The sequence below is a fragment of the Suillus subaureus genome (assembly GCF_016647635.1).
Source record: "Suillus subaureus strain MN1 chromosome Unknown BJ212scaffold_31, whole genome shotgun sequence".
Classification (NCBI taxonomy): domain Eukaryota; kingdom Fungi; phylum Basidiomycota; class Agaricomycetes; order Boletales; family Suillaceae; genus Suillus; species Suillus subaureus.
Genome location: NW_024538587.1, coordinates 71977 through 95112, shown reverse-complemented (window position 1 = coordinate 95112; position 23136 = coordinate 71977). Strand labels below are relative to the sequence as shown.

At 45.1% G+C, this 23136-nt stretch overlaps 7 protein-coding genes across 7 annotated transcripts; 2 read left to right on the top strand and 5 right to left on the bottom strand.

Annotated features, from left to right (window-relative positions):
• Positions 1 to 1189: 1189 nt before the first annotated feature.
• On the bottom strand, positions 1190 to 3104 carry BJ212DRAFT_570819 (uncharacterized protein). The gene is made up of 4 exons (XM_041343539.1): positions 3043 to 3104; positions 2632 to 2732; positions 2553 to 2573; positions 1190 to 2498 (listed from the first exon to the last, which is right to left on the bottom strand). The coding sequence occupies exons 2-4, from the start codon at positions 2695 to 2697 to the stop codon at positions 1323 to 1325; spliced, it is 1263 nt and encodes a 420-aa protein (XP_041189624.1). The 5' UTR covers positions 2698 to 2732; positions 3043 to 3104; the 3' UTR covers positions 1190 to 1322.
• A 734-nt stretch (positions 3105 to 3838) lies between these two features.
• Positions 3839 to 6901, bottom strand: BJ212DRAFT_1466099 (phenylacetyl-CoA ligase). Its single transcript, XM_041338972.1, has 18 exons — positions 6547 to 6901; positions 6414 to 6468; positions 6344 to 6358; positions 6253 to 6279; positions 6143 to 6191; positions 5775 to 6090; positions 5597 to 5714; positions 5532 to 5546; positions 5451 to 5473; positions 5379 to 5402; positions 5245 to 5324; positions 5164 to 5197; positions 4976 to 5105; positions 4722 to 4923; positions 4646 to 4669; positions 4528 to 4597; positions 4260 to 4475; positions 3839 to 4205 (listed from the first exon to the last, which is right to left on the bottom strand). Exons 1-18 carry the CDS (start codon positions 6706 to 6708, stop codon positions 4053 to 4055), a joined length of 1713 nt encoding a protein of 570 aa, XP_041189623.1. The 5' UTR covers positions 6709 to 6901; the 3' UTR covers positions 3839 to 4052.
• A 2836-nt stretch (positions 6902 to 9737) lies between these two features.
• Positions 9738 to 11173, bottom strand: BJ212DRAFT_1483975 (uncharacterized protein; the record flags this gene model as incomplete). The annotated part of the gene is made up of 6 exons (XM_041340712.1): positions 9738 to 10249; positions 10300 to 10427; positions 10498 to 10669; positions 10722 to 10876; positions 10924 to 11106; positions 11157 to 11173. 6 exons carry the CDS (start codon positions 11171 to 11173, stop codon positions 9738 to 9740), a joined length of 1167 nt encoding a protein of 388 aa, XP_041189622.1.
• A 160-nt stretch (positions 11174 to 11333) lies between these two features.
• On the bottom strand, positions 11334 to 13015 carry BJ212DRAFT_1483974 (uncharacterized protein; the record flags this gene model as incomplete). The annotated part of the gene is made up of 9 exons (XM_041340711.1): positions 11334 to 11350; positions 11402 to 11950; positions 12003 to 12065; positions 12114 to 12176; positions 12229 to 12301; positions 12381 to 12668; positions 12712 to 12801; positions 12863 to 12892; positions 12950 to 13015. The coding sequence occupies 9 exons, from the start codon at positions 13013 to 13015 to the stop codon at positions 11334 to 11336; spliced, it is 1239 nt and encodes a 412-aa protein (XP_041189621.1).
• A 984-nt stretch (positions 13016 to 13999) lies between these two features.
• Positions 14000 to 14626, bottom strand: BJ212DRAFT_1483973 (uncharacterized protein; the record flags this gene model as incomplete). Its single annotated transcript, XM_041340710.1, has 4 exons — positions 14000 to 14052; positions 14102 to 14179; positions 14415 to 14478; positions 14537 to 14626. The coding sequence occupies 4 exons, from the start codon at positions 14624 to 14626 to the stop codon at positions 14000 to 14002; spliced, it is 285 nt and encodes a 94-aa protein (XP_041189620.1).
• A 1580-nt stretch (positions 14627 to 16206) lies between these two features.
• On the top strand, positions 16207 to 18338 carry BJ212DRAFT_1483972 (uncharacterized protein; the record flags this gene model as incomplete). The annotated part of the gene is made up of 5 exons (XM_041340709.1): positions 16207 to 16255; positions 16312 to 16985; positions 17026 to 17317; positions 17365 to 17595; positions 17728 to 18338. The coding sequence occupies 5 exons, from the start codon at positions 16207 to 16209 to the stop codon at positions 18336 to 18338; spliced, it is 1857 nt and encodes a 618-aa protein (XP_041189619.1).
• Positions 18339 to 19332: 994 nt separating this feature from the next.
• Positions 19333 to 22424, top strand: BJ212DRAFT_1448552 (uncharacterized protein; the record flags this gene model as incomplete). The annotated part of the gene is given in 14 exon segments (XM_041338558.1): positions 19333 to 19340; positions 19552 to 19751; positions 19801 to 20027; positions 20078 to 20213; positions 20253 to 20286; positions 20336 to 20379; positions 20399 to 20808; positions 20839 to 21036; positions 21086 to 21311; positions 21349 to 21462; positions 21553 to 21720; positions 21772 to 22044; positions 22079 to 22175; positions 22256 to 22424. The coding sequence occupies 14 exon segments, from the start codon at positions 19333 to 19335 to the stop codon at positions 22422 to 22424; spliced, it is 2304 nt and encodes a 767-aa protein (XP_041189618.1).
• Between the last annotated feature and the right edge of the window lie 712 nt (positions 22425 to 23136).

Genomic DNA, 23136 nt, shown 5'->3' with positions numbered 1-23136 from the left:
ACGGTAAGAGTACGACGTGATGTCGAGACCAGCGAAACATTCTTTGAAATCGGAACCGGAGACTACTGGATGCATGCGGCGATCTACTCGGTAGACAACACGAAAATTGCAATGGGAGGAGGTAACATTATCTGGGATGCCAAGAGGTCAGGCGAGCTGCTATCCACACTCAAACATGACCAAGATGTTTACAGCTGGGAAGTGCAACACTGTTTGTCATAACCGATGATGCAGTGCTGCAAGACGATTGCTGGTAAAAAAGCGGTCAGCTCCCCCGAAAGGACTGAATTTCTGTAAGCAAGCTGTCTCACTAGCAATATGTCACGTGGTTCTAGCAACCGTGACTGATGTAATATGAGGGAGGCACTTCAGTTCACCAGCAATCCAAGTTAGCATTGCCGGACAACCCGTTCTGATTCCAATACTCCGTGCTGCTGCTCGCGTATACCACAGCCGAGACTCTGAGCGTGGATCATGTCTTGCCCGACCAGTAAGATGCAAGTAATCGTGCCCTGCAATAAGTTGCGAGGCCATACTAACGATGTGCGAGGTGTTGTGCACCTGCCTGGGGAACGGCGTATGTTCCGATGATGGCTCGAATTGGACCTGGAGAGTGGCATATAGACTGGCGATATGAGGGGGATGAAGCAGTGAGAACCATAGTGTCATGTCCACAGGACAACGCAGTTGCAAATTGCGGAAGCTCGAATGAAACAATAAATTCGTGGGATGTTGAGACAGAGGAGGCTATCACCAAGTGGATATGGCACACGCAGTTTTCACTGTGTTAGAGCGCAGATGCGTGAACGAATCGTGAGCGGATTCCAGGATGGGACAACAAGGCTCAATCGAGACTGGACACAAATATGTGTGGGCGGTGGTGATGTACTCGGCCGATCACACAAGAGTCAAACTGCATGCCCTCGTGCATGTCTTACGAATGAAGAAGCCCAGACTAGGAAAGGGAAAGGGACTCAGTCTTAGATCAAAAGACCGAGGGAGAATATTTGACAGGGAGAGGAATTAATATGCTGATTGAGACGGAGAATCAAAGGTGAACGTGCATGAGGCGTGTAACATGAGCGGTTTGTGTACCTTGCGCACGTTATACCTGTATCCGAAGCTACCAGTACCGCGTGGTGCTGTCCCGAAGTCAACGACTCATCTTGATCATGGAAAGCACCTATAAGTCGTTATAGAATTTCAGTTTAAATCACTTACGTAGGATACATAGAGATCATAACAGTTTAAGTCTGATTCCATCTGAACCTGACATCGTCAGTTCGCAAATCCGTAACAAGTTTGTTTACGCAAAGCAACCTCTAAGTTACCAGTACTTTGAGAGAAGGAATAAGGGCAACGTATTCCGCTCGCTGCTCATCTGTCATTAATACTTGGAAGCTGAGAGTCAGGCTCTCCAGGGGACACTTTGACCGCATCAAAAATGCCTTGAATTCCTCATGAGGCCATGGGCATATATCGCAAGCTTGGAGAGCGCGCAAATTGGGGAGTGAGAGGGTATCGAATAGGTTAAAATGCTCTGTGTCGTCGTCATAACAATCGTCGGAAATGATCCGTAAGGATTGGAGTTGGGCGTGCGTGAATGGCTCCAGGGCCTCCATGGCTATAAAACATGTAGTTATCGTCAAGGAGGAGAGGCTGGGGCATAAACGGAGCATTTGGGGGAATGCACTTGCTTCGTCTAGGTCGATCTGGATATTTGTGAGGCGGGCCCAGGCGGGATTGAGGGTAGATGCGTACTCCATGTCGAAGAACAGCCCTGTTACCGTGAGACTGCGTAAAGTACATGGCGGCTGCGAGATAGATTGGAGGATGCGAGTTTGAGAATTCAAATGCAATGATATGGTCAGCTCCTCAAGTGCGAGGAAGTCTGATATCATAACCTCAGGTTGGAGGACGTCGTAGGAAAAATTGAGAGACAACGACGAGACTTGATTTATGTAAGGTTGAAGAAGACTTCGTAGCTCAGTCCAGCTGTTTTTGTAACACTGGAGTTCCAACGAGAGCGGACGCCCTCGTAATCGCTTGAGCCATGGCTCATAGCAGCAAGCTGCCCGCTGCCAGTCTTTGCACACATATAGTCCTTGCCACAAACTGGACATATCCACAGCAACCTCCCTCCATCGTCGACATATTCTTGTCAACAGCATAGGAGCTGCCTGTGACACGGGCGACAATCGGTTCGGGAGACAGTGAACAAAAATCTGAGATAGGACTTCGGCTGGCAAGCGCCAGAGAGCTGATACAAGTCGCTTGTGCAAATTCATGGACTGAGTGATCTTGTCCTTCTTCGCGACCAGTTGCTGGTGAATATGGTTGATATCATCTATGATTGTTTCAAAACGTGAGATTTCGTGGGATGTTGCATCCAATCGCTGCTGGCGTTCGGTGATGATGGCACTGATGTTCTGGTAATTGAGGTTGAAGGCAGAGTAGTGCATATTGCTAATAGGATACTGGGTTTCGAGGTCTGGTATCTGGTCATCGCGAATCAATGACATCGATACATGCATTAAACTCAATTAACATACGATTACTTGCGAATGAGCGAGCTGAAGTAAATTGTTTATTGTCATATGCAGACGAGTGCCTATGAAACTGGGTGCTTACGATGTTTTGCAGGACACCAATGATATCCGAGATCGAGGAAAAATTTGCTTTTGAGTTGGCTGTCATAGCATCAGTCGTGTCTGTATGTTGTCGACGGTCGTCTAACGCGAAGGGCATGTGCTTGTAAGGTTCAATATTCAATAGCCCAAGTTCAATATGTTGTTCGAACCTGACAGTGAGTTCCGCTTGAAATTTAAGACGGCTGTCCCCGAAACCCGCTTGTGTAGGCAAATATAATATAGCCCAGACTTCCAGTCAATAACGATGAAACATACGCACGATTCATGGCTCTCGCTGACCAGATAGACAGGATCGAGGACGGACAGCCGGGCCAGACTTTCGAGAAACCATGGGGTACCCTCCAAGGTTTGAAACCTGCCGAACGACAGTCTTTTTTCTATCGGGACAAACCTTAGACTTTACATTCATCATGGAGGGTTTTCTCGGAGGTTCATCTGAACTGGTCTGCAGTGTATATCAGCCAAGTGGTTCCTACAACAGAGTCAGAATCTGCTAAACCTGCCGACAACATTTTTTTTATCGGAACACCCCTCGACTTTCAAATATTCACTCAATTGAAGTCAATTCTCGACAGACGCTTCGTCCCGTCTACCTGAATAGGTTCAATGTCGAGCTTGATTGTGATTAGTTCGCATTTGTTCATGCGAGATTCTATAGCCTTCGATTCCAACAGCCTTCGGAGACAGATATAGCCCAACTTTCTGCTGATCAGGGTTTGATCAGAGTTGGGTTTTTCCAGCTTGGAAGTACGTGTATGCATCGTTTTTTGTCATTCTTTGATTTTCGCAGAGAATATAATTTCTTCTGCAGCTGTTGTTACAGGCTTACAGCTATCCAAGTAAGTCTATCTCCCTTGTCTCCGTCGTGTTCATCTGTACTAGAAAACAATGATCATCATGTTGGCATAGGACTCCGAATCTCGCTCGTCATGAGCATTTGAATGGTGCAACTCTGTGCGTCAAGGTACCAACCATCAATTTTCCCGACTACTTGTATTTGTAGCACAGATTTGAATCAAGTTCGATTATGATTGCAGAATCGGACCGTAGCGGGTTCTGCCGCGAGCGGCCCTGTGCGTTGTAAGAAAATTCTGACATATCGTAACCAAGGCTGTATTCAAAATTGTGAGTGGCGCACGGGTAGGTGTAGGATGTGGCTGATGTACTTAGCATTGTGAATCATGAAAGCATAACCTTGACATCCAACAGGACGGAACTCCATGCAAATCGTTCATGTCGGTGTAATGATGAGACACTACATAAGGTTTGATATCATCCAGAGTCGGACACACGGCGTGTTGCAAGGTGCGCGACTGTAGGGGAGAGAGGGCCAATCGACGAAAGAGTGACAAACAATAGTATAGTTTAGTATACAGAGGAATCACAATCAGAACCACCATGTTACAGCTTCGCTTTTGGTTTCGTCCGCATCTCCCTAGCCTTGTCTCTCAGCACCCTCCTCAAAAGTTTACCACTTGGGTTTTTCGGGATAACATCAATGATCTCGACACCCCCAGCGAGCTTCTTGTAGCCAATTTTATTATCAGCAACGTGCTGTGAAGTCGAAACGTAAGCACTGCACGCTCCCTAATGTTTCGAAGCGCTTACCTTCATAATGGACGCCTTGATCTCGTCCGCAGCCGACGGACTGTCTTTGACACGTTTGGTGGCCTCAGGGCGGAGAGTGACGAACGCCAGTGGTAATTCACCACTATATTCATCTTGTATTCCGACCACACACGTATCAGTCACGTCGGGGTGGTCCAGAATGCACCCTTCGAGTTCGGCAGGTGCGACCTGAAATCCACGGACCTTCAACATTTCCTGTAGGGGTACTCAGTCAGGTGAGATAGTGGACTAAGGTCAATCACCCAACCTTTAACCGGTCAAGGACTACGATTTCGCCCTTGCGGTTCATCGTCACCTCATCACCGGTACGAAGCCATCTGAAATGGAACATCAGTCACCAGTTAATTGAAGACCTGCCCATTCACCCATTTACAAAGGTTTCCTTCGTTCTGATCATGTTGAAGTTAATACGTGAGTGGTACAAGGAAGATGATCTCATACGCTTCAAGGTTGTTTGCATAACCAAGCGCAAGCGCCTGCGTCTTTACGATAAGCTCGCCAGGTTCGTCAAAGTCGGCAAGGGTGCCATCTGGTTTCTCTACGCGGGCGATAATACCAGGAAGGAGCTGGCCAGTACCACCGCTCAAGTCACGTCTCTTATCCAGTGCCCAGCTGCTTATAACAGGCCCCGTTTCGGTAAGGCCTGTGACCGCTGGGATGAGATATGGACACACATCATCCAGAGATGGACTTACCGTAGCTCTGCCCAAGGTCGGCGTTTGGGAATATTCGAACAAGCTGCTCCATTACCTCACGAGACAGGGGTGCAGCGCCCGAGGTGACGTATCGGATATGACTAAAATCGTAACTCTTGACAGCTGGATGCTAAAGGGCAAAAGCAGATAGGTGAGACCTGATCATTCCAGAATTACGACCTACCGACCTTGCATAATAGTACAAGTTGTGGGGGGACCAACCTTAAGTCTTGTTCAGTTGGGGTCAAAGAAAGCCAAGGACGACGTACATAAGATGGGTGATGTGGTGCCTAATTATACTCTTCAAAAAGTCCAGAAAGTCATATTTCGCTGTTAAGACAACCGTCATCTGGATGTGCTCCAGTCAGTGTACAACTGCAGATTCGGAGGTATATCGACGCACTCCGCAGAAAAAGGCAAAATGTGCCTAGCAGATATTCAGCAACGAAACAACCAAATTGAACTAAGCTCGTACATTGAACACTAGTCCATAGATATCTGGAAATAGCTGGTTCAACAACAACATAACAACGCTGTAAGAATGGTTATTGCTCACGGTATAAAGGAAGCACTGCGCAGTTAATCAAGCCGAGCCCTTCGGATAAACAGCAACCCACTCACCGGCACAGCAAACGTCACCAGGTTTAAATCTTTGTTCGGCATATTCCTTGCCAACTTTATGGTGCGTGGCAAGCTGAATGACATTTGCAATCGGCGAATAGTGGGGTATTGCAACGGCCTGATGTATAGCATGTGCAACTTACATCGACATGCAGGTCCTCGTGAAATACGCGCTCACCTTCGGGCGACCAGTCGTCCCGCTTGAAAAATTCAGAAAGGCCACCTTAGTTTTCCCTTCACCAGGAGCAAGTTTCCGTTCTATGAAGTTCGGAGCACTCGCAAGACCTTGCGAAATCAAAGCTTGCAAAGTCAATCTCTGCGCAGTGTCCGCATCCTCAACGTCAAAAAGAATGATGCGATCCGCAGATACACCAGCGGCATGTGCAGACGACAAGGCCACCTTGAGCGAGTCTGGGTGCGTGATGATGACGGCTGCTTTCACTGTACTGACTTGATACACGAGTTCGTCAACTGTGAATAGCGGGTTGGCACCGCTTGTGGGCATGTTTCAGAATGTTTTAGGCAACTTAGAGGAATTGGGCATACGATACGGCAGCACCAAGTTTGTGAGCTGCCCAAGTAGCCACAAGGTAATCTGTGGAATTCATACTATCAGCCAAAATATACACTGTATGTGACGAAGCCAGCTCGCATACCAATATGATTTGGACTGTAGATCAACACTATCAGGTACGCAGAATGAAGGAATCATCAATACTGCGAGTGCTTGAATTATAGTGTCATTACCAACATCATCCTCCTCTGCGCGCCAGAGGAGTAAGTACCAGTCAGTACCATGAAAACGCAGAGAACGTACGGATGTTATAGCGGATACTCAACGCATTAGCCAGACCATACGTCCGAGCTCTGAGCTGTGAAGTATACGATCAGCCATGGTAACCATAGACCAGCCACACCAACTTTTGCGCATTACCCCGCAAAACGCTCACCTCCTCAAGCCCAATCTTTCTCCCACTCTGATCATCAACAATCCAGGCACCATTCTTACGAATGGGCCTCCTGACATGCTCCGCATCCAATACGAACTGCGCAAGCGTGAGGTCGTCGGGTATGCGAGGGAGGATTCCTGAGGGCGACACGAGTTCAGCCATTCTATATCCCTATTCACCCGGACCAATTGAAAAGGCAAGAACGACGAACAAAAGCAAGGAACGCTCTGTAATATCTCACATGATGCTTGTTTCTATAAGTACGTCAACATCAATTCATATCTTATCTTCGTCCTTTTTCGTCACTGATTACACCATCGCTCGCCCAAAACCTATTGAGGTGTGGCAAACCAGGGCCAACCTGCCTGGTCGAATGATATTCACTGAAATTCATAAGTATGGTTTTCTCACCAGTATTGCTGTCGGTTTGAAATTAAGGCTTGTTCTGAATTTTAATGTGATAACAGAATTTATTGGTTATAAGAGACATCCCAGGGTAGGGCATCAGCGCTTCAGCCACGCCCGGAGATATCCAATGAATTTGTGGGAAGGCCTGGGGCGTCACGCATCCGCGTCACCTACACTTTGGTCACCCCATTTCAGGTACCTCTTAGGTTGTATTATACCTATAGAGGTTTTCACCTAGGGGGTACTTTTCAGGTGGTCTGGCCATGTTTGTATGGTCTTTCCCCAAGTGTATAGGGTCCAAAATGAAATGTATTGAGCATGGTCCAGGGGTCAAAATAATTTTTGCATGGGAAAGACTGCCAGCCAACTTTAGACCACACATACATTGGGAATTCCCATGGTGCAGGGGTGTCAGGGGTCCTATTATGACCAAAAGTTTTGGGCAAAATTTTTTGAAAATTGTGGTTTTTTTTTGGCCCTCTCACCCACCTCAGGCAGCACCTCTTGGTGGAAATAAAGGGTCCTGCAGACCTGGTTTCTATATTATGGCAACAGGACCTGACCTCTCTATGGCCTATCAATATATTTCATCTTTAATGATCCCCAGTGATGTGAAAAGGAGGTAGAGTGTGCAGGGTTTCTGAGCAGATCTGATAGGCAAATCATCAGGGAAGACTAGGGGTGAGCAAGATAATATGGGATATGGATATGTATCACCAAGTGATTTGTATGAGGCAGGAACAATAGAACCATCTCAAGGCATCTGGCATGACAGTTGAACTTTGAAATGAGACTTATATTTGGGGAAGGGAAAGAGGCAAAATAATAAGCAGATCTGAGGTAGCAGAAAATAAAGCTACATAAAGTGTCTTCCATACCTCACATCCAACTCTGAGAAAGAAAAATGTAGAGCTGTGAGAGTGAGATAGTGAGATCAAGCCAATATGCTTGTGAGGTATCAAACATGAAGACATAGAATATACATTGAAACCATTTAGAGAGTCACCAGGGGAAAGCTAACATGCCTGTGAGGTATTGAGTGTCAAACACAAGGACATAGAATATAAATTGAAACCATTTAGAGAGTCACTGGGGAAAGCCAACATGCTTGTGAGATATTGAGCGTCAAACACAAGGACATAGACTATAAGTTGAAACCATTAAAAAGTGACTGGAGGAAGGACCACAGAGGATGGGAAAGACCACATAGAGATATGGGAAGACCCAAGGTAAATAAGAAAGGATTGTAGGGAAGGACCATAGTGAGTGGGAAAGGACCATATAGACATATGGGAAGGACCGCATTGAATAAGAAAGGACCATATAAACATGTGGGACAGACCACAGTGGACGGGAAATGGCCATAGTGACATATGGGAAGGACTGTGGTGAATAAAAAAGGACTGTAGACATATGTGGGAAGGACCATGGGGGATGGGAAATGGCCATAGAGACATATGGGAAGGACCATGGTGAATAAAAAAGGACTGTAGACACATGTGGGAAGGACCATGGGGGATGGGAAATGGCCATAGAGACATATGGGAAGGACCATGAGGGATGGGACATAGCCATAGAGACATATGGGATGGACCACGGTGAATAAAAAAGGACTATAGACATATGTGGGAAGGATCATGGGGGATGGGAAATGGCTATAGGGACATATGGGAAGGACCACAGTGAATGGGAAAGGACAATACCACATTTCAATAAATTCACATAATCATTATCATCAAGTTCATCATTGCTGAAACAGCATAGCCTACAGTAGCACTCAAGCAAGACAAAACTTTGAAACCTTTGGTTGAAATTCCTAGGAATGTGTCTACTTTCTATCCCTCAGAATTTATGCTTGTTACAGCCCCTCAACTAAAATCCAACTTCTGTGTGCAACTAGGCTTATGTATTTAGTTGTCTATCAAAAGATCAGGCAAGCTGTATGGCAGGGATTAGACAACTAGTAATGTCAGAAAAGTTGGAAGAGATTCAGGAGATTATGTGACACAGTTCAGGTAAAATTTAGCAGCTAAACTCACACCAAATTTTGGAGTCTGATGCTTGAAAACCATAATAATAGATTGAATAATTAAATCTATTAAAATCCTTGAACACCTAATTTGAGTTGAGCAAACACAAAATTCTCACTTCAAGTTCCAAGCAAATGAAATGGATAGAGCATAAGTGTAGGCATGTATCATGAGTAACTCTGAATCATGAGCGACAAGAAAAGCATACAAAAAGCATACAAAAAGCATATAAGAAACATGTGAAAAACATAAGAAAAGGACAGCATGATATAACATGATTAGTAGATATTACTGAAAGTGGGCGTGAGCAAGGGCTGCGCAGTTAGTAATACTCATCTTCATCTTCTTTGATGATTACATGGCAATCAGGAGATGCAAGGCAAATATGCAAAGGTCTGACAGTTGAATGATTGTGGCACTGTGAGGAACCAGTGCGAGAAGTTGGCACAAGGGAGGAATGTGACAGTAGCCAAGAACAGGAGGTGCTGGCAATTGGTGCAGAACTTACATGTGCCTGTGATTGGGCATGGCCTAAAGGTATATGAGAACTAATACAATAGGGTGACAATTAGCAAAAATGTTTAAAAGTCAGGGTATAGCAACACACTTCTCATGGACCCTGACATGGTGCCTCTCCTCCATTGTTTCATGCTCCAGGTCTTCGGTCTCCCGAGCAGATTCATAATGGGGCTGTGTCCGTTTGCAAGTGTCTGGGTTATATGTCAGCATAGAATCATCAAATGCACATTGATATCAATGTGGTCCATCATGTGAATGCTCATATTGAGAGTGAGAGGGATATATCGCGTCCCCGATGTGCAGATAACCCAGGGTTGACATAGGAGTTGATGCATGTGAAATAGGAGGGGGAGACGAAAACTGGGAAGATGGTGTTGGTGGTGATGAAGGCGGGAAATTATCATAGATGGCTCGGTTAGTATGGCGATGAGAGCGCGAAGCTTCAAGGTTGAAGTGTGAAGCTTCCTGATTGGAGCATGAAGCTCTCATAGTTGAGTGCAAAGCTCCCATAGTTGAGTGCAAAGCTTCCTGATTGGAGCGCGAAGCTGTTAGATTAGACACTGCAGGTTTTTTGATTACCTGTTTGGTGCGGTGTCTAGGAGTGTCATCTTGGGTGTTGTCTTGCAGAAGATCCTTGATGAACTTCTCTGAGTCTTGGAGGGAGCGAACAACTTTGCTGTTAGTGTCGATGACAAGTGGGATGAGGCACATGCTTGTGGCCTGTGTCTCAACAGTAAGGATATCACCTGTAGTCGTTATATCAGCTCATGTATATTTAAAGCAGCCAAAAACATACTTTCAGGCCATCTGCTGATATGCAAGATGACACTTGGCTCCTCCACCACTGCCCCCTTCTTCCTTCCTTTGTCACCCAACTTCTTGGACTTGCCTTTGCGCTTCTTTGCCTTTGCTGCCTCCACCTTGCTATTGTTGTTGTCGTTATCAAGACCTAACTCAGCCTCAGTACATCACTCCAAGATGGAGCCTGAGATACAGAGCTACCAAAGCATGTAGTTGACTTGCAGATAGAGCCTTTAGATCAAAATCTGGGCCAGGCAGGGGAACACCAGTGGGCCAGTCGTGAATGCAAAGCTTCTCGGTATACAGGATGTCCAACATGGTCAGCCACCTGCTATTGGAGGTTTTGAGTGGATGACCGGCCTCAGCTACCCAGTATTTAGTCAGTAGATTAGAAGGATAATCCAGTAAGAAACCTACCAAACATCTCACTAATCATCATGGGCGCGACCTTTCTATTCCTATCCCTGGCAGGCTTGCCGTTGCACAAAAGGCTACCATTTGGAGCAGTGGAAGAGGCAGGGAGTAAGCTGAAAGTCTTGCCTTCAGCATGCGCAGCTTCCAAGTCTTTGTACCTGAAAGTAAATTTAGCACCGACCCCTATAATCAACAGAAGACATACTTAAGGATTGTGGTGAGCTCATCTAACCAATGCTTAATATCAAGTTGGTGTGAATTGATAAGGGCTTTGACCATGTCAGAGCTGGCAAACAGCCCTGATGCCTGACAGCCTGCCTCTTCATCACTGGGAAATATTGCAACACCTGGCAATGTGAATGCCATGGGTGCAATGCCAGTATGTAGCCTTGATAGTAGTTAGTCTTTGGATTGAGGTTGGATGAATGCCACACTTACTGATTTTGTGAAAGCATCACGAACACCCATCATAAGACCTGCAGCAGAATGTGATGTTAGGTCCTCAGTTGTACCTGCAACAGCACAATCCCAGTTTTCCTGTATCTCCTTCCACAACAATGCATGCTGAGGGTCATCCTGTGGGTGGGCTTCGTAATGAGCTCACTGCTTCATCTTTCAAGCCTTGATGTCCTCTGCAAAAGTGATTAGGACTAAGTAGAATAATTGTGAGGATGGTGACACACCTGGCAAGACAACTCCTGATACTCCTTTAGGCAGGGGATGGGTAGCTGCGAACCACATGTCTGGTGTTGGTTCCATGGAGACTCCTTGCGGGTAGCCTTCATAGTCAACCCTAGCCTTGATAAGGATTGTCCACGCACTCTTCCCATATTCTTGACCCAGTGTTCTAGCAGCTTCCAATGTCTTCTTCCCAAGCTCTTGCACCTTTAAGATGCCTACTTGGGGCATTCTTCCTTTGGTCTTCACAAAGTCTTCATCATCCTCATCTTTGCTTCCGTGATGTTCATCGACCTCAACTGTTACCTTGAGCTTTTGCTTTTGCTTGGCCATCAATTGCGGTGGAGATGGGGGATCAGCTTCAGAGGAAGCCTCATCATCTTCACCATGATTCGCAGCAATATCATGATCAGCAGTCTGTTGCGCTTTCTTCCGCTGTGCTTCGTCAACAGCCCAGTCACTGATGGATGGAGAGCTCTCTTCACCGGCACTGCAATCAGGTGCATATGACTCGATGCCACCTGACCTATGTGGGCGGCTGTTAGTAGAAGTAGCTGTATTCAGTATTAATTGAGTTATGAAATATGAAAATTGTTCAAGACTTACCTGAAGTTTTGTGGCCATCATCATTCCTGCCTTCCTCTGGGTAGCGTGACTCGGTAGAGGTACCTGTATTTACTATTAGTTAAGCTATTAAATATGAAAGAATTGACTGACCTGAAGTATCCTTGCCATGATCCTTGTTGCTATACCCTGCATCATGGGACTCAGTACAAGTAGCTACATTACTATTGGTTGAGTTATGAAATATGAAAGAGTGAATATGTCTCACCTGAAGTCCCCTGGTCATTGACATTCCTACCATTGAGATCATTTGTCTGACTTTGAGAGATAGCATTCGGATTCTTGCTTGCAGTAGTGGCGTGTTCTCCAGTAACAGGTGTAGGAGCTGGCAAATGACAAGTTAAGACAGGACGTTCATACCATAATAAAATGCTTGCCTGATTCTACATCGCCTTCTTGGATGTCAGCAGATACTTCTTCATCTGCAAGGAGGCAAAATTTGGCACATGTTAACGAAGTGCCATCAGCAAGTTGAACATGAGATGGGTGGGATTGCTGATCAATAGCAATGTCAGAAGTTGCTGGAATCATTGATGAGCGCCTTGAGAAACTAGCCTCAAAAATCTCCTCTTCAGTGGATGAAGTCATGGGGCCTGAATGCTTGGACCATGCAAGCGGACAAGGCTTGGGTGGAGGACGAATAGACAGCTAAGAGGTCTGTGGATATCAACACATGGCAATCACAACTTACCTCTGGATGGTTGTTGCCATGGTTGATAACACTCTTGGGGCCAGCACAACGGTGGGGGCAGGGGCAAGACCGTTTTGGAGGTTCGAGGGCCTAAAATAATGGGAAATCAACCATGATGGACAAGGCTTGAATCAAGAAGACTTGCCTTGACATTATCCGCATTGGACGCCTTCCTGTGAGTCTTGACATGATAGAGGAGTCAGCTGCTGAAGACATCAAGGAAGGAAAGAAAAAATACCTTGGGTTGATCAGGCAGAGGTGGGCGCCTGATGTGACAGCCTGAGTGGGTAGTAATGGCAGGCATTTTCAAGAGAAATGATAGTGTTCTTACGATTGCGGAGATACATGGAACACAAGTTGAGAACTCGAAGTTTTCTCAACAATGTTTGACTGACATGAAGTCAGACAATGTAAGGATAAGTAAGAGAGCAAACTGAAAACAATATTGGTTTGAGAGGGTAGAATTTGATGTGCTCAAATTGAGACTCATTACCTTTATATTTGAAAATGATGGGTGTTGTTGCGATTATTGCTACTAGTAGTGGGGCACAGCCCTGAAGCTAAACATGGTTAGCAGTAAAGAATGAAACCATAATTGCAATAGCAACCTTGGCCATACTGTAGGTCGGGGGTAGTGGCTACATACAATGCCAGACCCCTTACAAGTGACTAAAAGAAGAAAATTATGATCAATCAATTAAGTCAGAGACCTAGCTAGGAAATCTAACTGTTTTGAGAACTTACGTTTTTGAGAAATGATAAGAATCTCAGCTGGTAGGTCACTGTATCATATAGTTAGAGAAACATCCAGGCCTGCTGATTGCTTAAGAACAAGTCAGACACCTAAAAGTATATGTACCTGAGCACCAGGCATTAGCAAATGAATGTTGAGAGATGAGAAGGCTGCTCGTTTCCTAAAAAAGAAGTCAGGACGTTACAGTATATCATCAAGAGCATAAGGTACATGTAGATTTCGGCCAGTAGATGAGGGATTAAGTGTGAGGTGGCTGCTCCAAATACTAGCATGGCCAAGGTGTGAGGTACACATTTGACCATCTGGGCAGAAGGTTAGTGTTCATGGAGGTGAAAAGATAAGGTGAGAATACTCACTTCATGGGCCCACCGCAGTGCTTTCATCTCTTGTTGCATACCGTGCTTACTATGGAATTCATGTGCAATCCATTCCTCTAGCAGGTGTTCTTTGATCTGGTCATCGGGGAATCAGTCTGTGAGGTCACCGATAAGGCCAAAGGAGAGTTTCGCAATAGAGTTGGATCTCCCTTGTCTGCTAGACATTGATGGACAAGCTCGAGGATGGCACATAAGGGAGTAGTGCAGGTGCTAGGGACAATTGTGAGTGGCGAGATGAATCTACAAGAAAAATGCAAACCTTTCTCAGTATTCTTGAATGCAGTGACAACTACAGTGTATGTCTCTAGAATTCCTTCCCATAGTTGAGCAACATATTCTATGAGATCAAATTTGAGCTAATGAGTACCAGTTAGCCCTGACACGTTCAGAAATACATAATCCAGCTCACAGGGTTGGGTTGCACAGAGAGTGTTTGTCTGAGATGATTTGAAGACCGGCCTACTGTGACGCAGGTACTTGGAATACTGATTGGATGAGGTCAAAAACAGAGGTATCCTATGTTGTTGTCTATGCGTTTATTGCAAGTGAATAAATAAAGTAAATGCACTCACCAATGACTGAAGTCTTCAACGAATTGCCAAATAGCCACTGGGTAATTTCAATAGAAGTCATATCCTGTGTTGAAGTGTGAATGAGCATGTTGCTAAGCAAATGAAGTGTAGACATGGCTCACCAATGCTGTAGATAAACATATATGATTCAATGTGAGATTGGAAAGCGTTGACATGAAGTGACGAGTGCCAGAGTCAAGTGTGATGGGCATCAGGAGATGTTATGATGGAAATATATTGAAAACTCACAGATTACACTGACTAGTGAAATGTGAATCAACAGACAAGCGAAATAGCACACCCAAGAGGGTCTTCAACCCCACTGGTGCAGCAATGTGTGAGCAACTGAGGCGACCCTCCAGACACAAAGTCTAGGAGTGGAAGATCAGCGATGCAAAGTCAACTAATCAATGAGCGAACGGCACGAAGCCAGTTCAAAAGTGCCAGGAGCTGTTGGAAGATCAATTGAGGACAGGAAAAGCATAATTGAGGATGGGGAAAGCATAATCAAGGGTGGGAATAGTATAGAGGATGGAGTGACAATGTTATCGATGCTGGTCTGTGTCCAGTATGAAACTGTGACATGTTGCATTGTGGGACTTTCCCACAGGTTCACAAACTTTGACAAATGAAACTGTGATTTGGGAAATTCCCACAGCTTTATTTCTTGTCTATTTCCTTCTCTGTATTCCCTTCCCCTAGTTCCTTTCAAGTTCTTTCCTTACCATCAGTTCCCAACTTTGAGTGGTCCTTTGTCACTCAGCACTCAACTCATCAGCTACACTTGTCAACCTCATCACTACAATTGGTCACTCAAAGGTCCCTGTGCTTTTGAACTGCTTCAGTGCTGTTCACTCATTGATTAGTTGACTTTGCATTGCTGATCTTCCACTCATAGACTTTGTGTCTAGAGGGTCGCCCCAGTTGCTCACACATGTTGCTGTGCCAGTGGGGTTGAAGACCCTCTTTGGTGTGCTTAGTCTTGTATCTTGTTATTTCTGGTGTGCACACACACTCCTGCAGACCTTCTCTGATTTGTCAGGTATGCCAATCATTTCACATTTCACTCTCAGGTCTAATCAGTGAGTTCTGATACATTTCATCTATCATAACATCTCATGATACTCAATTTTAACTTCACACACTATAGTACTTGTTACTTTAGATACTGTTACATCATGGGTACTTCACTTCTCTTTCTACTTGTTACTGACCGCACTTAGATATTAGGCTAACGCCCTTCTATATCTGTATTACAGCATGATCGCCACGTGCCGTCATTAGCTGACTCATATTCCTTATCTCTGACTCGACCATGATGTCACTAGCTGACTCATGTCCCTTATCTCTGACTCGACCATGATGTCGGTGTACCTGCCCTAAACATACCTACACCTATATAAACTCGGTCGTGTACCTAGATAAACTTCACTTTAATCTACTAGGTTTTACCTGCATTATCCTTCGCTTAGGACCCCCAATCCTAAGTCATCTGATAACCGATATTCAAGCCAGAGACACTCTCTTTGACTTGTCTTAAAAGAACCTTACATTTGTGAGGACACAAACTGGCTTTAGGCGTACTCTTATCGAGTACCTATCGTCGAGCCCATCCTAGTTGACCTACGGTTTACCATAACAGATACGTCTTCTTTTTTTTGGTAAGTGCCCTTTCCTTTACCTCACTAACTGTATATTGAACGGTGTAGACTCTCATAATACAAATCAAACTCTTGAGGTGTGTTTTTCTTGTGCCTGTTATCGCACCTCCTAAACTTTGCAGTTTTTCATCATGCCCAACACTTTGACAATGTTCAAGGCTGATCCAAACCTTCATGCATGTATGTGATGCTCCTCACTTAATGTTTCAACTTACTTATGTGCATGCATACCACAGCATGGTTGCAATCTTTTGATGCCTATGCAGTCACTGTCCAGGGCAATTTGGTCATCACCATGCCCAACATGGACTTCATCCCTCAGTTCCACCATTTCGAGGAAGAAAACATACAAGCATGTGCCAATGGGCATTTCAGTGTTGTCAACTACTTTCAATGGCCTCAAGCCTATGACAACATCTTTTGCAATTCTGTCTGCATTCCCTGTAAGGAGCTCTACCCATTCCTGCACCTGCTTCACTGGGCATGGTTCACCCCCGACCAAAAGGACTTCAAGGCCATTGCAGGCAACTCATTTCCTGTAGGCACATTAGCTTCTGACAAGGTCAAAGGATTGGAGTCACTCCTGAAAATGGCAGACAAGCGTGTCCAGGACTGGAGGGCCAATCGACAAGGCAAAAATGACATCATCATCAATCACATTGCATCTCTTCAACACAGTATCTCACGGCTCAAGAAACATCCCTTAACCTTTTGCAATCTCCTCATCTTCGTCACAGATGCCCAACACCTATTCCTTGAAATTTACTCCTTCATGGATTGGGTTCTCATCACCCAACCTCGCATCTCCTCCGGCATGGGAGCCAACACTGTCAATTCAGCCTGGATTGGCGCTTTCATGCATGACAGTGACATGTGCAACAAGCTCCACATGGCTGGCATCCCTAGTCTGGTATGTCTGTACAATGGCATACATACCTGCTAATATGAAGGTGATGAAACCCGTATTAATCACGCATCTGGATGACATCATCATCTCAATGTATGCAGAGGGCAATAAAATCCGCCCCTACGACATCATCTATTGTGGTCAAGGTGGCCACCAGCATCAGCTTCACGTTCGCCACCTATATGGTGGCACAACTTTCAAAAATCCCGATGGGCTGGTTGCTTCAGCAAGCAGTTTCTCTATGCCCAGTTCTTCTACACCTGCATCATGCTCTAAGCCATCTGCTGCTGGAAAGGCCCCTCAAAAAAGTCAGAAAAAGCATAGGCGACAACCTTGTAGGTGAACCTATTCTAATTGGTTACATTACTTACTACTGTATCAGATGCGAGAAAGGCTCAGCCCACCCAACTGTCCCAGTCAGGCGAATCCAGGGACAAGTGGAAAGACCCTGAAAGCCCATATCTTCTGCCGTCTATCTTACATTGGGATGATGCCCTCAAAACTTGCACAAAGGATCCGTCTTGTGTGTATATGCCCTATGCGATTGATCAGGGATACAGATTCCCCGAACCTGCTCTTCTCCTTGGTCCAAAGCTACTGGAGCACCTGCAAGGTTATATTGCCACCTGGCTCGCTTGTCATCCATTATGGATTGGCTGAGTCGATCACGACCCACCATGCAATTACCCTTTGCCACAGCTCTGGCGTGACTTCCTCAGCAGCAGATTGACAACCCAATCACAAGGTGCTGCGCCCAAAGGCAAAGATCCCAAAAAGAAGGGTCTTATGGTGGTGGAGAAGCGAAAGGCAGTGATGAGGGACTTTTTTGGTGACGATGTGTTGGAGACTCATGGAGATTTGTTTGCACCAGAAGGATCGGTGGAGTTTCGCAGTGAACAAGTGTCAGTTGCCAGTCTCGCTAACCCTCCACGCTGTCTTGCCCAAAGGATTACATGGGAGTTATATGAGCTCAGTTTCCATTATGAACTGAGGGATCTTGATCACCACTTAGTCCATAAATGCTGGGCAGATGATCTGACCAGTTGTGAGCAACTCCTTCATTCCATATTTCCAGGCAAGGCTGGTTTGGTCATGTGGTCAGAGCCATTTCCAGGGGATAACTACGGCATGTGGAATAACACCTTAATTGGTGTTCTGCCTTACCTGGAAAAATTCTGGGAACTCCTCTGTGCTTGGAACAATGTCCCACTGCTTCTGGTTGTGCCTCTGACCCCAGAAAACTTCACCGATACCAAGTGTTGGGAAGTCATGCATGCTGCGACCGCCTTTTATGTGCAGACATTCTTTTGTCATTTTGGCAGGCCCCCCATCGTTCCTCATTCCCTCCCTTCATAATTGATATCATATTTGTACTACGCACTTATTCCTTTGCATTTTACGTTTCTTCTATAAATGACAATTGTACTACTTTCCATTACTTACTACATGTCAGATAAGGTTATATTTTGTGTTCATAAGCAGCATACCTTGCAATGTTTGCTAGTCCCAATTTAGTGGCACGGTGAGTGATCCTTCAGCTACATCAGATCTGATATATTTTTGTAGGCACATTATTCCCAAGTCATAGCCAGTGACTGATGTCATTCTGCTATTGTATTTTTGATATCCATTTTTTCTTGTACTAGATACTTACATCATCCTGTCTTCCTTATCCCCACAGCCATCTATCCATCTATTCATTTATGCGAATCAGGTTTGTATTTTCAGAAAATTGTGTCAATGCTGTCTCTGAACATCGTGGCAGGCTATACTATCCTTGTACTGGTATGAACATCATCCTATCTTCCTATTGTGTCAATGCCATCTCTGAACATTGTGGCAGGCTATACTATTCTTGTACTAATTCTTGTACTAATATAAACATCATCCCAACCATCGCATTCACCGTATGTGAATCTGTGTATGTTTCTTTGCTCACATTTATACTGATACCTACCTTATGATACTTATGGCAGAATGCTAGAAAGCGTCCACTGATCAGATGTCAAGTTCCTTCAAAAACTTTATCTATTTAGTAAGTTTTTTCTTTAATGTCACGTTATCCCTGATTAAGTCCTACAGTCTGCCTGTCACTCAAATCCTCAGTACTAATTCCCCTCAGATTGATTCCCCTTTGTACTCTCCCGGACTGCACGCCCGTGGACAGCTCCTCCAACTGACTCTGCGTTGTTGGTGGCCCTCCATGTGACTTCGAGTCCACAGCGTTCATTATGGCTGTTCATCATCCAAAACCTCACCACCATGAGGCATCAACCTCCCTTGTGCAAGAAAAATCCCCTTCAATTCTGCAGCCAGTCACAATCATCTGTGAGCCTTGGATGAACACGGCATGGCAATGTCCTCATCAAACTAGACAGCTCAACCTATATCTTCCTGCCCCACCTCCTGTGTTGGTGCTGCCCAGATACCAATGCCTCATGCAGCAAAATTTTTGCTGTCCACCGTCTGTGTCCAGAACATCAGCACTGCAAGAAAATACCATGGACGAAGGTCTCTTCAGTGACTCCCTACATTTCTCCAATGGTCCTATCACTCATCATCTCACCAGCTCACAAAAAAGGGCCAACCAGTGGCGCAGATGGTCACAAGATGTCATTCCTTCCCTTCTTATACCATACCAATCCTACATTCAGCTAATTTCAGCACTACATTATACCAATGCGCCAGGACAACCTCAGCAAGATCTTGGAGTTTGCAGAGCTGGATGTAGGACTCGGAGCATTACAGTTGCATGTGTGCACTTTGACTGTATGCTATTTGTCACTCTTCTACCAAATCTATCTCATGTACACTCCAGTATTGAAAGAAATTGACATCATCGCATGCCCTTGTTTCCCTGCCCCCCTCCAGCTCCTCTGTTGCAGTCTGTTTCCATGCGCTCCTGTTGCTCCCTCACTCGCAGTGGACTTGCGCATTTTAGAGTTTGTCTGTCTGCTCTTTGTATGCCAGTCTCCCAACCAAACCACATGGTGTGTTGTGGTGGAAATTTTTCTAGATGGAATGGGATACAAGCTGTTGTGCAAGGTTAGCTTTTCAAATTCTCATGTGTGCAGCAATGCTTGGTCTTGGATCAGAATAACTTGTGTCGTCATTTTGGCAATGCTTTTCACTGGTACCAAGTACTGACCATCATGGCTCACAATCACATTTCCACTCTCATCACCAACGTTCAAAAGGGCCAGGCACGTCTCCCACCAATTGATAAGCCCAGTGAATACCTTTAATCTCGTTGTCTGCTTTGTTTCGGAGGAAATACTTACCACAGATCAGATTCTCATTCTATGTAAGTCTGTCTCAGCTCGTACTGTACTGTGATTAATTGGTGACACCAGCCCAGACGTTATTGTTTGCATAGATGCTTGTTTTACCCAAAAATGTTTGACTAATCCTCACAGGTGCTGACACTATTAACCCTCCTAATCCAACTCCAACATTCTTTCTATTGAATGACGATGTCAAAGCAATGGAGGATTTTGTACAGAGTTGTCGTGGAGAGAGACGTCGAGTATGGGTCTCTAGAGCAGAAGGTAACGAGGATCACTATGAAGAAGGGATGCGTGTGCCAGTGTCTGTGTTGAACAGATGCAGAGAATCCTTTGTAGCTGCAGATGAAAAGCATGAAAAGGCAAGCACTCATTTTTTTACTGACACAGGCCTGATGGCCCTGCTATGTAGACATGACCATGTCCTCTGGCTTGCCAACCTCACATCAGCGGGAGAAAAGCAACACTATGCGCTCGCTCTCTTGGACTGCTTGTTCAAGCATTTGCCCCCTCAAATGACTATAGGACTTCTCTACAACATTGTGTGTCAACTTGAACAAAGTTGCCAAAAGTGGAAATTCCTGGATGACAACACTCTATCACGCATATCCTTTGCCGTTGCAGTATTCCATGCGTATGGCCACCAATGGCCCTGTCAAATTGTCTATCACCCAAGGAAGCATGAGGGTTTTGGGCTGTCTGACGGTGAGGGTTGCGAACGACTGTGGAGTTCACTTATGCAACTCATCCCATCATTATGGGTTTCTGGAGTAAGTCTACATTCACATAATATATATCACATTTCTAACTCTACTGTAGTTCTATCAATGTCTTTTCATCCTCAATGTTCAGGTTCACCACCTGGATACAAAATCCATCCAAGGCTATGGGCATTGGCTTCACCGGCGATGGATCCATTGCCAGACAAAGAAGAATGCGGCTCTGGACAGTTTACTCGACTTAGACATCGATGAAGATATGCTTCATGCTGAGTGGAAGGTGCAAATTGCTCACCAGACACGACCCACCCCACATAAGATTTTAAGTAGTGCTCTCACTGCCTTACTAATTATATTGTGTAGGGCAATCCAAAAACAAAGCAGCAGAGGTCATTACAACTATCCTTGCACTGGAGAAGACCCTGGATGCTTACGAGACTTCTGTCCGTGAGCTAGAAATGCAGCTTTATGTAGGCAGTGTTTCTAATATTGCAGAGCTTAATTTGCAGCTCTCTGATGCTCAGTCATGATGTGCCAAAACCACTGATACCCTTCAATGTCGTAAAGCTGCTCTTGAAACACAAGCAAAGGCTAATCTTGAGAAGATGAAGAACAATACTTATCTGACAGTCTGCTTGAATGCTCATGCAGTAAAAATTCATATTTGGGACCGTCTCCATCAATGCAAGTTTGAATTAGAGAGGCTGGAGAGATCGTATCAAGCTACAGTTAATGGTATGTTAATGCTACTTGACTTCACTTTCAGCATGTCTCATGTATTTTCAGCGGAACACAAGATTCATGTAAGCACCCAGTACTCTATCAAACACCGAGAACCCAGGGTTCTCAAATTGGTCTCCACTTACAATGGCCTATGTGCTCAGTTGCAGTCTCTGATATGCCAGCGGAGAGCTCCCCCTTCTGCTGTTCTACCTCGCCCCATTATATGTGAGGGCATCTTTCTACTCAATGTCGATGATGAGATCTGGCAAGATATTGGCCTGGATGAAGACAGTATAAACCCACTGGCATGGTTATCAGATGAGGCCACCAGGTCTGGTATTTGTTTACAGCTTGAAGTGGATCAGTGCAGTCGAAGAAGAAACTCGTTTGATGCAAGAGCGGACCGTCATGCAGGAGTGGATGTTTGCAGAGTGGGAGACCATACAAACTGTGTTGAGGGATGCAGGGTGAGTATAGTCTCAGTATACAGTGAATCGCACTTAATTTGTCAGCAGTTGATGATCTTGTAGTGTCATTCCACATGCAGGCCCGCACAGACAAACTTCTTCACATTTGCAGTCATCTGGAAGAAGAAAGTTCAAGAGATCCCTTGCATGTGGCCAGTCAAGAGTTGGGGTCCTCAAAATGAAGATTTACTTCAAGCTGCTCAAGACCAGGTGCAGCCGTCTTTTTTCCAGTGTGAGGATGATGACTGATAAGAGTTTTGGAGAGCAGGAAGAGAGTGACGAGGATGGCAATCTGGCTTATTATGAGGTTGGAGATGATGAACTAATGGATGCAATTGAAGAGGTTGCATTAAGCTGATGAGTACAGGTACCAGGATGAGGACTTTGTTGATGACATTGAGGATACTTTTATGCCTTCATCACCTACAAAATCTTCACTTAAAAAAAGGCGCTGCATGTAACCCTGACACTCTTACATAGTATTATTATTTAACATGTATGTCACACATAGTTGTATTGTACTGTTCCCAATTTTGTTTGAAAATTTATAAATGCTTTCTTGACAAGTAATGATGACTTCAAATGGATGATAATTGTGTGAATGTATATGTTGTAGTGAGTCTACTTCTATGAACATGGCTTATTTGCCACAGTCATTCCCACATATGTGTGTAGTCTTCCCTACAATCCTTTCTTATTTACTGTGGTCCTTCCCACATGTCTCTATGGCCATTTCCCATCCGATGGGAAATGGCCATAGGGACATATGGGAAGGACTGCAGTGAATAAAAAAGGACTGTATACCAATGTGGGAAGGACCATGGGGGATGGGAAATGGCCAAAGAGACATATGGGAAGGACCATGGTGAATAAAACCGCAGTCCTTCCCACATGTGTCTACAGTCCTTTGTTATTCACCACGGTCCTTCCCATATGTCCCTATGGCCATTTCCCATCCCCC

Bases quoted from the DNA above. Each gene is read 5' to 3' on its own strand.
- BJ212DRAFT_570819 (XM_041343539.1), bottom strand. From the start codon at position 2,697: ATGACAGCCAACTCAAAAGCAAATTTTTCCTCGATCTCGGATATCATT. The intron at 2,574-2,631 runs GTAAGCACCCAG...AATTTACTTCAG, and splicing joins TTGGTGTCCTGCAAAACATC to CTCGCTCATTCGCAAGTAAT. The intron at 2,499-2,552 runs GTATGTTAATTG...CGCGATGACCAG, and splicing joins TCGCTCATTCGCAAGTAATC to ATACCAGACCTCGAAACCCA.
- BJ212DRAFT_1466099 (XM_041338972.1), bottom strand. From the start codon at position 6,708: ATGGCTGAACTCGTGTCGCCCTCAGGAATCCTCCCTCGCATACCCGAC. The intron at 4,924-4,975 runs GTAAGTCCATCT...CAGCGGTCACAG, and splicing joins CGACCTTGGGCAGAGCTACG to GCCTTACCGAAACGGGGCCT. The intron at 4,598-4,645 runs GTGAATGGGCAG...GTTCCATTTCAG, and splicing joins AAGGAAACCTTTGTAAATGG to ATGGCTTCGTACCGGTGATG.